General features: G+C 35.6%; 1 protein-coding gene across 1 annotated transcript in view; it reads right to left on the reverse strand.

The window, feature by feature from the left end:
• The window catches only part of LOC136039520 (tetratricopeptide repeat protein 21B-like), a 47,528-nt gene extending 36,234 nt beyond the window's left edge, over positions 1–11,294 (reverse strand). The window contains exons 1-2 of the mRNA XM_065723322.1: positions 10,117–11,294; positions 872–988 (exon numbers count right to left, since the gene is read on the reverse strand). Of these exons, the coding sequence (XP_065579394.1) occupies positions 872–988; positions 10,117–10,404 (405 nt within the window). The 5' untranslated portion in view covers positions 10,405–11,294. The remainder of the gene's footprint in view (positions 1–871; positions 989–10,116) is intronic.
• Between the last annotated feature and the right edge of the window lie 3,469 nt (positions 11,295–14,763).

Raw genomic sequence — 14,763 nt, forward strand, 5'->3', positions numbered from 1 at the left:
AATGAATCGTCGAGAAACACCGAGTAGTTTCCCTATTCTATCTTGATACGAATTATTGACAATTTTTTATTCATTGAAATTTCATTTATTTAACTTTCCCGATATTTCACACATACTGACAGCATTTCGGTAGAAAACCTTTTCTTTCAGCCCACTTAAAGTTTCTAAGGGTTTGGGAACTAACCTTTGCGAAATTCAAGTTGACCCCCATAGTTGTCGAAAGCCAAGTGTTAGTTCTGCAGTTTTAAGCTAAAGAATAGAAATTTGATAATTCTAGATCTGGTCTCCCTACCGATTCTGGGCCATACCTCGCCGAAGCATTTCTAAAATCCTGATGCTCGCTTGTGATATTTAAATTTTGTAATTCAAAATTTTACACGTAATCACCCGAAGGAAGCTTAAAAAGGCCATTAACTTGGTATCTCTTTTGGCTTCTCCTCTATGGATATTTTATTATAGTAATGAAAAATAATATCTGAATAATACCTTTTATACAGTTTATAATGTCAGTGCAGTACAATCACTTATTTGATAGTTCTAGAAATCTAGTTATCACTTATTTGATAATTTTACCTATCACGTATTCTAATTATCACGTATTTGATAATTCTAGCTACCATGTATTTGATAATTCTAGCTACCATGTATTGATAATTAAACACTATTACGTATTTTGCCCTTATTTGCAGTTCAATGTGACGTCATTCACATGAAAAATATTTTTTTAAACTAAGACTTTAAAATGTAGTTTGTTGAAGGGTATACGTCCTACCCATGATCCTCCAAAATATTAACATGCATCACTGTTGGGGCCTGAAACCCAGGTTGAGAATCACGGTATTAATTATATTAATCAACAAAATACACGAACCTGTACGTTTGCCGACTTTATTTCATCTTTCAAACGTTTCTTCATTTTTTCATTCGCAGATGACTGATTTACATGAATCCAACCAATTAATCCACATAGTTTATATTCATTGACACTCTAAAAAAAAATAGAATATTAACCTTTAAATCATTAAGCACAAAAATAGGGACAAAAAATCCTAATAGTATAAGGTACATTCTGAAAAATAGAACCGATATATATTATTAAAACTGCGCTTGAAATAGTATCTCTGTTGACACGAGAGAGAATTCTGCCATTTTATTTGATTTTCTGTCGGCATTACGACGCTTTGATTTGTAAAATGTCAATATCCTGTCGATTTTTGATCGTTTTTTGGCGACAGAAAAAATGTTCTTTCTTTTCCTTGTTGACAGATAAATCATAAATCAAAAAGGCAAATTCAAAATAAGAGGCGAATTAATGACATATGGTAAAAGAAAACTACAGTTTGGCTGTGTTCAAGAATGGTAAGGAGTATTAGAATAGATTGACCGAATAATACCCATCAGTTGGTTATTTCAGCACTAAATACTTTAAGACACTAAATTTGAAATTGTTGCAAAAAACTTGATCGATTGATCTCAGTTAACACAGACCGCCACAAATCAAATTTCAAAGAGTAAACTGTTGCCTGATCTTAACTATCTCTTCACTTTCTACTGCTAACTTAAACGTGGCGCAACTGAATTGAAAGTAGTTCCATCTTTCTTGACAACTAGGTACAAAATCGTTATTATTTGGTACACAATCGTTTTCAATTAAAGTGAATCTGATTTCTCGGTTGTAGTTTTTTTTCCTTTTTAGTGGGTCTAAATTTATCTAGTGAAAATGAAGTTATAATAATAAAAAAACTACCTCTGGTTGAAGTTTGATTGGCCTGCTAGTTTCTTTCTTTGTAAAAAAAAGAGAAAAAATAGTACTTTTCTCAAGGGGGAGCCTGCAAGATTTTCTTAGATTTGCGAAAAAAAAAATCAAGACAGTACGATGCATAACCAAATACTAAGAATATATGGATGTTATTGGTCTTTTTAGGAAGGGAGGGGGGGATTAAATATAGTTCCTCGTAATATAATCGTGTTGTTAAAATTAATTATTTTTTTTTATGTAGCCAGACTTTTGGCGGCATTGTAGAACGATCTCTCTTTGACAACATTAGAGGTGGACTCGTGGTGTTTATTCACAAATCGTTATAAAATTAGAGGGTGTTCTATTACCCTCCTTTTTGGTGACAGAACACATTCTAAAAAAAACGAGCAACACTATACTGTTTGCTCTTTGCAAAAAAAAACACTATTCCTTTTCATCTGCTTTTTGTTTAAACTGTTGACTGATCTTAACTATCTCTTCACTTTCTAATGCTAACTTAAACGTTTCGCAACTGAATTGAAAGTAGCTCCATCTTTCTTAACAACTAGCTACACAATCGTTATTATGTAGCAACATTTTTGGAACAAAATAATTAGCGTCGATTGGTTAACTGAGCTTTCGATAGATGTGAAAAAGTAGGCTTCTCTTCTCCGTACTCTTTTCCGCTGATTTCAAGGCCAACGTACCATATCAGTATTTTATAGGCGGCGCAATTGCGCTACCTAAGTAAAGAATGATGTTGGAACAATGTATTATCATTTTAATCTTTTTTTTTTTGGTTTTGCTCAGACCAGGGCACTTTATATAGAATGAGTTGTCGTAAGAAATGTGAAAGCGGCTAATTAGATTGGAAATTGAAAAGAAATAGTGCTCTTATTAGTACTCAAAAGTAGTTGGAGGGCCCCCTCCCTCACCCATCATTTTCCCAAGTATATCTAAACAACAGCCATTTTGTTAAAAGGTCTGGAAACTATGTGTTTAATGTGTTTGAGGTTGATATCCCCCCCAACAGCCTTCAGGGAAAGGGTTGTTAATTATAACCTGGAGCGATGTGAGGTTTTATAGAAAGGGTGGTCATATGTACTAAGGAGGTTCATTGGATTAGTAATCAAAAGTACTAGTGGCCTTTTTAAGAGTCAGAGTGATCAGAGCGTTGCTACTCCCCCCCCTCCTCACACGTCGTATTTTCTTGGAATAGGTCCAATAGAAAATTTGGGATAGTTATTTTAGTAAAAATAGTCCAAAGATGATATAACAAGACTTTTTGGGATAAAACCAACCCCAGAAAAAGGGTTTTAAGTTACGTCCCGGGGTATTTAAAGTTTTTATGGAAGTGAGGCTTGTATCAACTTTAGATGAGGCTCATTTGGATGAAAATTTGAAGTTCTAATTCCCTTTCAACTGAGAGAGCCATTTTGTTTAAAATACTCAGAACATACAACAGTGCCTCTCCCGAAACGCATCCAACAGAAATTTTGAGATAGTTATTTTATTCAAAATAGTCCAAAGATGATATAAGAAGGTGTTTGGGGTTAAAACAAACCCTGGAGGTTTAAACAAACCTCCTGGAGGAGATTCATTTGGATGAAAACTGGAACTTTTAGTCCCCTTTAAGAGTCAAAAGTGATTAAGAGCAACCAGCTCCCCCCTCAAATTACCCCACTTTTCACCAAACGCATCTGATCAAAATTGCAAGATAGCCCCATTTTGTTTAAAACTCTCTACAGAGCCTTGGGTCAAGTGGTGTAAGTTATGCCCTGTAGGCGAATAAGGTTTTTATGAAAAGGTGGTTATATAAACTTCAGCTTGGTCTCTCCTTTCATATTATGTCTTTATGTCTTTGAGGATGACAATCCTCTCACATCCCTCAGGACAAGGGTTGTAAATATTGCTTGGGATATATTACGATTTTTATGGAAAAGGTTGGTCGTATATTCCACGGAGGGGGCTCTTTAGACTGGTAATCAGAAGTTCTAGTACCTTTTATTAAGAATTAAAGTAATCATAGGGCAGGTAAACCCCCCATGTCGTCTTTTCCCGAAATGCATCCAACAGAACTTTTGAGAAAACCATTTAAAATAGCCCATAGATCAAAAACAGCCCATAGATCATACAACATGGCTTTTGGGGTTGACACGAAACCATCAGAGCCTGGGGGCAAGAGTTGTAAGTTATATCCCAGGGGCAGCTAAGGTTTTTATGGAAGGGATGGTGGTATAAACCTTTAAAGTGGCTCATTTAGTTGAATACTGAAAGTTCTTGTTCCTTCTTAAGAGTAAAAAGTGATTTTGTTCAAAATAGTCCAAAGAACATATAGCAATACCTCTAGTGTTGACACAGCCTACAGAGCCCTGGGGCAAGTGTTTTAAGTTATGACATGGATGACAGCCCCTCAGAGCCCTCAGTGCACGGGTTCCAAGTCATACCTTGGGGGCGTATAAGGCTTTTACAGAAAGGTTGGTCGTACTTGCTTTGGAGGGTGCTCTTTAGATTATTAAATAGAGGTTTTAATGCTCTTTTTTAAGAGTTAAAGTGACCAGAGGGCAGTTACGCCCCCCTCCAAGTCGTATTTTCGAAAAATGCATCCAACAGATTTTTGAGCAAGCTATTTTACTCAGAATAGTCCAAAGCTCACACAGAAAGGCTTTTGGTGTTAATGCAAACCACCAGATCCTGGAAGCAAGGGCTATAAGTTATACCCCGGGGGTATCTGAGGTCTTTATGGAAGGGATGGTGGTAAAAACCCTAAAAGTTGCTTATTTGGTTGAAAATTGGAAGGATTCTTTGTTTTGCTGAGAAGTAATTCTTTTGTTTTTTCTTTTCCTACTTTTTTTGATTTGATTTTCGGTGTTATATGTTACCATACGGCGCCAAGCAGAGCATTATGGTGTTTTCTGTAAGGAAGAGCATTCCCTTACTGTTGCTTTTTAGTTTGAAGTAAAATGAATTCAAACAAAAGAACTTCAAGCCTGGATTCCAACGGCATTCACACCAAAATTATACCACATTGACGAAACCGGTGAGAAAATAGAGAGAGAGAAGTTCCATAGGGTTCCAACATTAATTAATGTTAGTCTTCGTGTGTAATTATCTAACTTTCGTATGCTGAAAGGTAAAAAATGTTTTTCTTTTTCTATGAATTTCTAGGTGGGATACATTTTATTATGGCTTACAGCTGAGTGTTATGGTGTGTTCGGTGAGAAAATGTCCATTCAGTGTGATTTTCAATCTTTTTTGTTTCTGGGGGGAGGGGATTAGGAGGTTATCTTTTCGCGTGGTGCCAAATTATGATAGTGGATAGCAATTTGAATGAAATCCCGTTATCACGGTTACAAGAATTAGAAAGAAGATCAGTTTTACTTAATTCGGGTTTTCAAGCCCCTTTAGCTCGTGGTATTATATTTCACATTTTTTTAATGTTTCGACAGATAAATATGTATTTTTTAATAAAACGACTCAAAAAGTTCTTGTTTTAGGAGGATATCGTCCTGAAATTGTCGGGGATGTGTGAGCGGACGGCGTGTGATTGAAAAGTTTTTATTTGGTTCGGGTACTGATATTTTAGGCCTTTGTGAGAATTTCCTATATGAAAGTTCTGGAAATAAAATTGATGTAAAATAGTACCAATTTTTTCAAAGAAATAGATCCCAGGAAAACCATGTTGGTTTAGCTGCTTTAATTGAAAATTATATTCCTGCATGAATGAGAGATGATTTTCTACAATTTAATATTAAAATGAATTTTGAATGTTGTGCAGTTGAATGTTTTCTGCTTGATTAGAGAGGTTATCACGAGAAAGAGACATTTTTCCCTTAGAAATATATTTATAGTTTAAAAGTAGCCCTTTTTGAGTTAGATTGGAGGAGTAAAGTCTTAGAAGACAGAGATCCCAATAGATCACTGGATATTTTTTTTACAGAGTTGCAAATGAAAAATTAGATCATGATTGTTCTTATGAAAAGACATATCGTAAAAAATTCTACCAAGAAGACCATGGAATTAATGAGTCACTCCTCTGATTCAGTTAATGAAAAGAATGGTTTGTATAAGATAAAGATGAAATATCCATCACCTAATGATATTATACGATTTAAGAATTATAAATATTTGTTGGTGAAAACTTTTAGAGTGAGTGGAAAAAGATAATTTGATGATTCTTTTCTAATATTTCATCTAAATGCCCATGGAATTTAATTAAACAAAAGATCGGAAACAATTGCAACAATTTCTACCCAAAATTATCAGTAGATAAAATGGTCTTGAATTAATGGGATATAAAACTATTGTGGGATCTTTCAGTGCTCGTTTTTCCAGTATTGGTTCTGAGGTTACTCGTGGTCTTGGCTTGATTTCAGCTGATTCATATAAAGAATACTTTCCTCGATCAGAAAATATAAGTATTTTTTGGCCCCAGTTAGTTATGATGAATTCCCCCCAAAAATTAATAAGTCTAAAGCGAGGTAATTCACTAAGCTTGGCTAACCTTTTAAACACCTTACATATGTTATTCATATACCTCTTGTTTATATTTTAAATTTCTGTTCATCTTCTGGAGTATTCCCTAGTATAAATGCCTTAATTATTACACTGTATAAAAAAGGTGATAAAACCAATGTTAATAATTATCGACCTATTGCAATACTTTCTCCTTTGTCGAAGATTTTAGGAAAGTCATTACAAAAAAGAATTTTAACTTGTTTGGATGAAAAGTCATTTAACCAAAACCCAGTTTGGTTTTAGAACAGGTCTTTCTATTGAATAAGCAATGGCATCCCTTATAATGAAAATCAATGATTCATTGAAAAATGGTAATTATGTATCATACATTTTTCAAGATATACAAAATCGCGGATTCAAAGTAAAAGTCTAAGGTCGTTTATATCAGCCTTAGAAATAAGGCCGTTTTTATAAGGCCGCGATATTGGAGCATTGGAGTGGTGGCTGAAATGAATTCAGTTGTCCAATGGTTTTTTTGTCAGTGTTTCGTCCCGAATTTATCTGAGACAGAATTTATGTTTTTTGGGAAATCTAAGCTAGTTAAAAAAGTTAATATTGTTGAGTCAGTTATTTCTGGGAGTAGAATTAGAAGGGTTAAGATCTACGGATATTTGGGGATTATTCTTCATAAGTTTTTATCTTTCAGCCACATTTAAATGATACAAACACTTATGTTAAATCAACCCATGACCAGACTGATGAATTTGCTCAAAAAGTTATAAAAGAATGAATCAGCCCTCAGTTGTTCAATAAATTTCCTCCTCGTGGTGTTTTTTGCTCCAAGTCTTATGGATTACCAAAATTGCACAAACAAGGCATCTCTCTAAGACCTATAGTAGCTAGTACAAAATAACCTGCCTTAAATATTGGAAAATGGTTATGCAATGCATTTAAACCATTGCTTCACTTCCAAAAATCCTATATAAAAATTTACAAATAACAATTAGAAATAAAAAATAACTATATAAAAAAAACAAATAATAATTAAACACAAAAAATTATCAGTTCAGGGGGATAACACAGAAACACCAGAAACACAGAAAATAAACAAATAATAATTAAACACAAGAAAAGTATCAGTTTAGAAACACAGAACATAAAAAAATAATAATTAAACACAAAAAAGTATCAGTTCAGGGGGAAAACATAGAAACAACAGAAACACAGAAAATAAACAAATAATAATTAAACACAAGAAAAGTATCAGTTTAGAAACACAGAACATAAAAAAATAATTAAACACAAAAAAAGTATCAGCAGAGGGGGAAAACACAGAAACACCCGGAATTCCGCTCAGGGGAAACATTTCTGATTATAGTGACTTCATATATCAGCTTATGGGTACTCATGCAATGCAAGCAAAAGTTAACGGCATATTTTTCCCGAAATTGGCCCGTATTAAGTTGTTTTCCTTTTGTTTCCTATAATTATACGAACTTTCTTGTGTACTAATAACTGCACTAAATACTAATAAACAAATACATATTTACGATTACCGTAAAAAGCTGATTCTTTGGCTGAATGTTATCAATAGTTGGGCTTCTATAGTCTTGTTATTGACAAGGATCAGTCAGTCAAGGATCAGTCAATATAAAGGGGTAAGTCATTCACAAATTATAACTTAAATTTTTCTTATTAAAGGTCAAAAGCCAACAATAGGGCAACACCCATTTTTTCCATGCTTTTTCCCTATTCTGATCTCTTTCCTTTTGTTTTCCTTATAATTACTTTATAATCCCAAATTTGTAGAGGGCATGGCTCCTCCCTTCCTCCCCCCCCCCCCTTCTGGAACCCATAAGTGAAGACTCTTGAAGAATTGGTCCAGAAACCAAACAGAGCTTTGCAAGGGTTGATTGAGTTTGTAGGTACTAGCTTACTTAGCATTAATGCGGCAAAGAGTAATAATATTCTGTTTAATCGGACTGGTGTATCTCCAAATATTCCAGTAAAATAGCAATAAATGGTTCTTCTTAGAACGGTTTGAGGAAGTTGGGTACCTAGGTTTCATTCTCAATCAGAACCTCAGCTGGAGAAGACACACTGATGTGGTTGCGTGTAAGGCAGCGCGTGGCCTTGGGATTTTAAGACGTTACCTTCTCGTATTTTAGTTTTTGTAAATCATTCTTTGATTGCCCCGTATATAAATTATAGATATTTTAACTTTTAACCCAAGTTTGTCAACATTTTTGTACCTTCTCGTATTTTAGTTTTTTTTTCATATTGTTCTTTGATTGCGCCGTATATAAATTATAGATGCATGATTTGGGCTAGTAGTTTTACGTGCAATTTTAAACAAATCCAGATTCAGCAAAATGAAGCAGTGAGACTATTTGGTCAGTATAATACAGGAATTTTCAGTATAGAGTTGACTTTTAGGAAACTTAAAATTTTGAATGTTTTAATTAGGAAAATTCGAGATTTTCGGATTGATATTTTCATGCTTCAGAGATTGAATGGTTTCGCGCCTGAGATTTTTAATATATTTTTTTGTTTCAACTCATTTTATCACGGATGTGCTACGAGAAATGCTGAAGACCTGGTAAGTAGGTCACGAAGTATAGTTCGTTCTATCTGTGTGGCCAGGAAAGTGAGTCCAGTGGTCTGGAATAGGCTCAATTTGGGAAGCGGAAGGTGTGCCATAATTAAAAACTGGTTAAAGGAGCATCTCCTTGTGGGCGTTGGTGAGTGTGGGGCTGAATGACGAGAGAGGACAATTGATGTAATTTTGATATTTTTTCTGTAATTAAATTTTTTTTTTTCATTTTTACTATTCAGTAATCATGTTTTAATTATTATTAACATCTCTTTCATTATTGCTCTTTATTTGCGTTTATTTGAATAATGATTTTGTTAGTTGTATAGTTCAGTAATGCGTTTTTCAGGCATATTTGTGCTTTATTTGTGACCGGTCCTCAAGTCGGCATGAATTATTCTTAATAAAGATGTTCACTCCTTTTTTAATGCCTACAAAATTCTAGTTGTCTATGACAGTTGCTAATTTCCTTTCCTGTGCCAGATTTAGCTACCCTAAGACACAATCTATCGGCATTTCTGCAAACCCAGGCCAGTAAGTTTATCATATTTCAATCTCGGATCCTGACTAATTCTTGCTGTAACTGAATGTAAAATCCATCTGAATTGTAGCGATTATCTCTGTCTGTCGGTTCTACAGGGGCTAATAACCTTATGACTGATATCTTACACATTTTGGTCATAAAGTGAGCAACTACAACCATGCCATTAAAACTATCCCAGCATAAACAATACCCTTGAAACCTTTCCAATCTTTCTCATTCATCAAGAGCCTTATTCCCTGGGTACCCTAAACCTTTCTACCTTAAATTCTATATCACCTAATTTAATGTTTCTTAGCCCTGGAGAAGAGTTTCCGCAGCTTTAAAATAAATTCTGAGGCCACAGTGGCTAATCATGATATAACATAAAATCGGAAAGAAAGGAAGAAAACGAGGACAATAAAAGGCCAGTGAAAACATTGAAAAATTATACAAATTTTCTTCAAAACCTCCACTTGACCGTCCTCATTACAGAATACAAATGATAAAAATATAAAAAACCAAACCTTGAAAAAAAAACACAAAACTAAAATAGGACCCCCGTTACTCAGAAAGGGTCTTCCTTTCTTCACGATTTTAAGCTTCTGAAGCCCTTCACAAGTCCACTTTAAACGTCTGAACTCGTCAGTCAAAATATCAATATATTGTTACTTCCGTATTTTTCATATTGACATGCACTGAGAAGCAGCAAGAAAAAAACGGATAGTTAAAAGGGATAGTTGAAAAGATATGGTCAAAAGGAATAGTTGAGAAGGGATAGTTGAAGAGATAATCAGTTTAACTTACTATAAGGAACTGAAAAGCTTTTCTGGCTTCCTCATTCCGCTGTAACATAGAAAAGGCAACTCCTCTGATTAGTATTAAGAGTTCATTTTTTGTGTCTTCTGTTTCACGAATAACTGAAACATAGAAGCCGTTCCTAAGTAGAATTAGAGTTTCAATCATTTTAGAAATGTTACTAACGCAAAAATAATGCTTTTTCTTGCTCCAAGATAGAGTCGCTTCATCGTCAACAGCAACAAAAGAAAACAAACACATTATCTGGTAGTCATAGTTACAATGATGGTTGGACATGAGTAAAATATAATAATCAAGGACACAAACTCCTTGCTCTTACCGATGAAAAATAAGAATTCCCCTTCTCACTAAAAAAATTGGTGGTAACGTACTGTAAGGAGCGATGCGGATCAATAATAACCGAAACTCTAAGAAACAGATTATTGATAACAATATATACATCAATAGGATCGGATTTTGATGCCTATTGAAAATATGTAAAACACATCAAATCTAATAGTACCCATCAAAGTCAAGAGCCTGAGAAAATTTGTGTCATTTTTTATAAAGGGATGAAACACCCCCAAAACATCAAGTAATCTAAATAAAAATCACTCCATCAGATTCAGGATACCAGAGAACCCTAATGTAGAGGTTTCAAGTTTCTATGCAAAAAAATGTAAAATCTTATTTTAAAATCGTTTTAATTTGTTTTATGTTTGTTGTTTTTTTTTTCAGGGTGATTATATCGGTCCAGTGATCTTAAAGGATCAAAAGAGGGCTCACATTTGATCGGAAATCGGAAGTTCTAGTGCCCTATTTAATTGACCAAAAAAGTTGATTGATCAAGTCATCTTAACGTTTCAAACCCAACTCCCATGAATCAACCATGCCACTAAGTAGTGCACATCGACCAGTGGAAATAGAACCAAACCACTACTTGTCAGCCTATAGGAGCCGAACACAATTCCCAGTTATAAAACTTTGGACGACAATTTACTCTATAAAAAACCAATACAGTTTCTGAGTAGCATTGTTTAAACCAGTGGTTCCCAACCTTTTTCGGTCCGCGTACCCCTAGTCAAGGCCCAAAAAGTTTGCGTACCCCTTTCTTGAGAATCGTTGTTTTACTTTTTTCTTAACTAAAATCAGATTTTCAAAAACACGAGATTTATTGTCCAATATGACGGTGCTTAAATGTACGTACAAAATCAATGAGAAACTTGAGGCTGCTTTTTTGCTAAAATATTATCAAATCTTGGCTCGATGTCACTAACGGCAATTAAAAGGTCATTTTGTACACTCAGTCTGTTTCTGTGTTTGGTTTTGATCAATGACATTGCCGAAAATGACACTTTACAAAGGTAAGTGGATCCGAATGGTAACAAAGCAGACATGGCGATTTCACTTAGTTCCTTGTATTCTCCTTTCACCTCCAGCCAAAACTGGGAAACAGTTACATTTTGGAATTTCAGTTCTAAGGCGCGATCACTGGCAAGTTCGATCAGATTCTCTGTAAGCTTGTCACTAAGACCGGAGCTTGAGGTCACGTCTTCAACAAATGGATTTTGGATCCAATCCTGCGTTCTATCTTGGTTCATAATCGATGGGAAATATGACACAAGTTCATCTCGCAACTTTGTCAGATGCTCCCGAATACAATCACAGATTGTGTTGAGGTTATCAATTTCACTATCGTCCGCAAACTTGTCAAGGGTCGGGAAGACACTAACGCTGTTTCTTTGAACCTTTTTAAGCCAGAACTCCAATTTCTTGATGAAAGCACACATCTTCGAATTCAGGGAGAGTTCGTCCGTCCGGAAACCTTGCATTGACAGATTCAAGTCATTCAGTTTGTCGAAAATATCCGCAAGATAGGCCAGCCTGCAGACCCAGTCCTGGTTTTCAATAAGTGAACTGAATGCAGATTTTTGCTCCAGAAGAAACATATGAACTTCTTGTCGAAGCTCGAAAAGTCTGTTTAAAATCTTCCCACGAGACAACCAGCGAACTTCTGTGTGCAGAAGTAAATGTTGATGTTCTGAACCCATCTCTTGGCACAGCAACTTGAACATTCTTGAGTTCAGTGGTCGGGCTTTGATGAAGTTGATCACTTTTACAGCCTCGTTGAGGGTCTCGTGCAGATGTGCGTTCATCCTTTTCGATGCAAGAGCTTGCCTGTGAATGATGCAGTGCAACCACTTCACCTTTGGATTTTTCTTCCTTATCCAGGCCATGAGCCCATTATTCTTCCCTGTTAGGGCGGCAGCTCCATCACTGCAAACTGATAGACACCAGTCCCACAAGATGCCCCCTTCTGCGAAGAATTTGTCAATCACCTTGAATAGTTCTTCTCCTGTTGTTCTTGACTGTAGGTTTTGACAAAACAGAATATTTTCTCTTATATCAGAACAATCTTGATATCGAACAAAGACGATCACCTGGGCTTCACCAGACACATCCGTGCTTTCGTCAAGCTGTAACGCAAACATCTTCGTCAACTTTATTTGCTCAATAACCTGCATGACAATATCGCTTGCAATGTCTTCTATCCTTCTTGAAATGGTATTGTTCGACACAGGTATAGACTGAAGGGCAGTAGCAGTTTTCGTGTCAAACATTATTTCACTGACTTTCACTAGTGCTGGTAATATCAGACATTCGGCGATGGTGTGCGGCTTTTCTGTTTCGCAACTAAATATGAAACAGCATACGAAGCCCGGAGAGCCTTTGAAGAAACAATATCCAAACAGTTACTAGCGAATGCTTCTTGTTTACGCTTGAAAAACTCTATGGGCTTACCGACATGAGAAGGGTGCACAGTACTGAGATGCCGGTTCATATGCGCAGGTTTCATGGAACTGTTGGCCAAGACTTGACCACAAAGAACGCACTGTGCATTCACTGGATCAGACTTTGTCGCACTAAATCCGAGCCCTAGGTATTCTGACAAATATCGACGCACTTTGACCGATGATTCGTCATATTTCTTCTTCTTAGGTGCAGGTTCAGAGTTTTGGGTACCATCATTCGGCTTCTTGTTATTCCTGATCAGGAATCGATCCATCTTTGTTTGCAACCACAATTCACGAACTTCGTGTTTCAACAGATGACAAGATACTGAACTCGCTGAGTTTAAATCGAGACCTTACGGCTATGGAGAAAAATTAGCATCGAGACCTTACGGCTATGGAGAAAAATTAGCGGGTTACTGAAAGCGAAAGTTTTGAAAATGAGTCTGAAATTACGTACAATGGGTTATGTTATCTGATTTTGAGGGAAATGTTGGAACTGAGTCAGAAACAAGTTTTAAAGATGTAGACTAAATTAATTTTGGGACCTTCACGTACCCCCTGCGAGGGTTTCGCGTACCCCCTGGGGTACGCGCACCACCGGTTGGGAACCACTGGTTTAAACAAAGCGGATTGGTTTAGTATATGGGCAGAAAAAAAACATGCTTTCTCTTCCATTAATTAGGGGATACGATATTCAAACACACTTCTACAAACCGCAAAAGGCACTCGATTTAAAGAATTCATCTGCAACGATTGTGTTCGAGATTTCGCAAAAGCAAACGAGCCACCCTGGGACGTAAAAGACGGATTTAGCAACGTCAACCATTAAATCGAGTAACTTGAACATAGGTGATACGACTTAAACCTCAATTCCACCATTCACCATTTTACCTAAAAAAAAATCCACGAACTGATTGACTAATTATGAATCGAATCTTCTGGTAAGCTCTTATTCTTCGAGTGAGTCAGTCCCAAATTTGAGACAACGAAACATGACAAAATTGGTAAAATAAAAGAACTTTTGGTTTTGATTTTTTTCCAGCAAGATAGCACTGGAGACTCTCTATTTTGAGCTCCCGACAAAAACTTCTAAAGTTAAGTCTACCTTTAAAGAGTCTATTATAATTTTATTTTAAAAGTTTAGTGATCTTATGGTTGCGGTTCGTTAATAGTTATTAAATCTTCTCTTCCGAATGAAGTTTTTGAAGTAATTGAATCTATAAGCCAAACTATAATTGTGGACTATCAGCAAAAGTTAGTAAAAGTATGTAACCATTTCCCATATTTTCTCTTACTATGGATTTTCTAGTTTGAAAAAGCAACATAGGGGAAAATGAATACTCATTAGATTTAAAGATTTCCGATTTTGAATTTAAAATTTTCAAGTTTTTAAACTTGTTAATAAGATTTAAATCTAGTTTATTTTGATACTATGCATTTAAAGCATAGGCACTAATTTTAGAGATCTACACTTTCACCTCCCAGAGCTATAAATTTCGTAACTTAGATTTAAGTACTGTGAGATTGATACTCTTCCCTGGCAACACTTGTGCATCGTTCCCCTACTGGTGTTTCGAATACTTAAAAGTGGAAAATAGAAGAGAAATTCCAAAAAATAATGGAATATTTCCAGCGATGCTAAATGAACGCTTTTATTTGCAATGTGACTAACATGTTGGCTATTTTGCCCGAAATACATGATGACAAGAGGGTAAGAATAGATTAATTGTATCTGCCCAATAGCCATTGACCGATATGAGAAAGACTAAAATGGGAACAGTTTCTGAGCACCCATAGACCATTTACTAATGGTTCGCCTGACAACCGAAACTTGGTCCCGTGACTTAATGAGAGAACTCAT

The sequence above is a fragment of the Artemia franciscana genome, chromosome 19 (assembly GCF_032884065.1).
Source record: "Artemia franciscana chromosome 19, ASM3288406v1, whole genome shotgun sequence".
NCBI lineage: Eukaryota > Metazoa > Arthropoda > Branchiopoda > Anostraca > Artemiidae > Artemia > Artemia franciscana.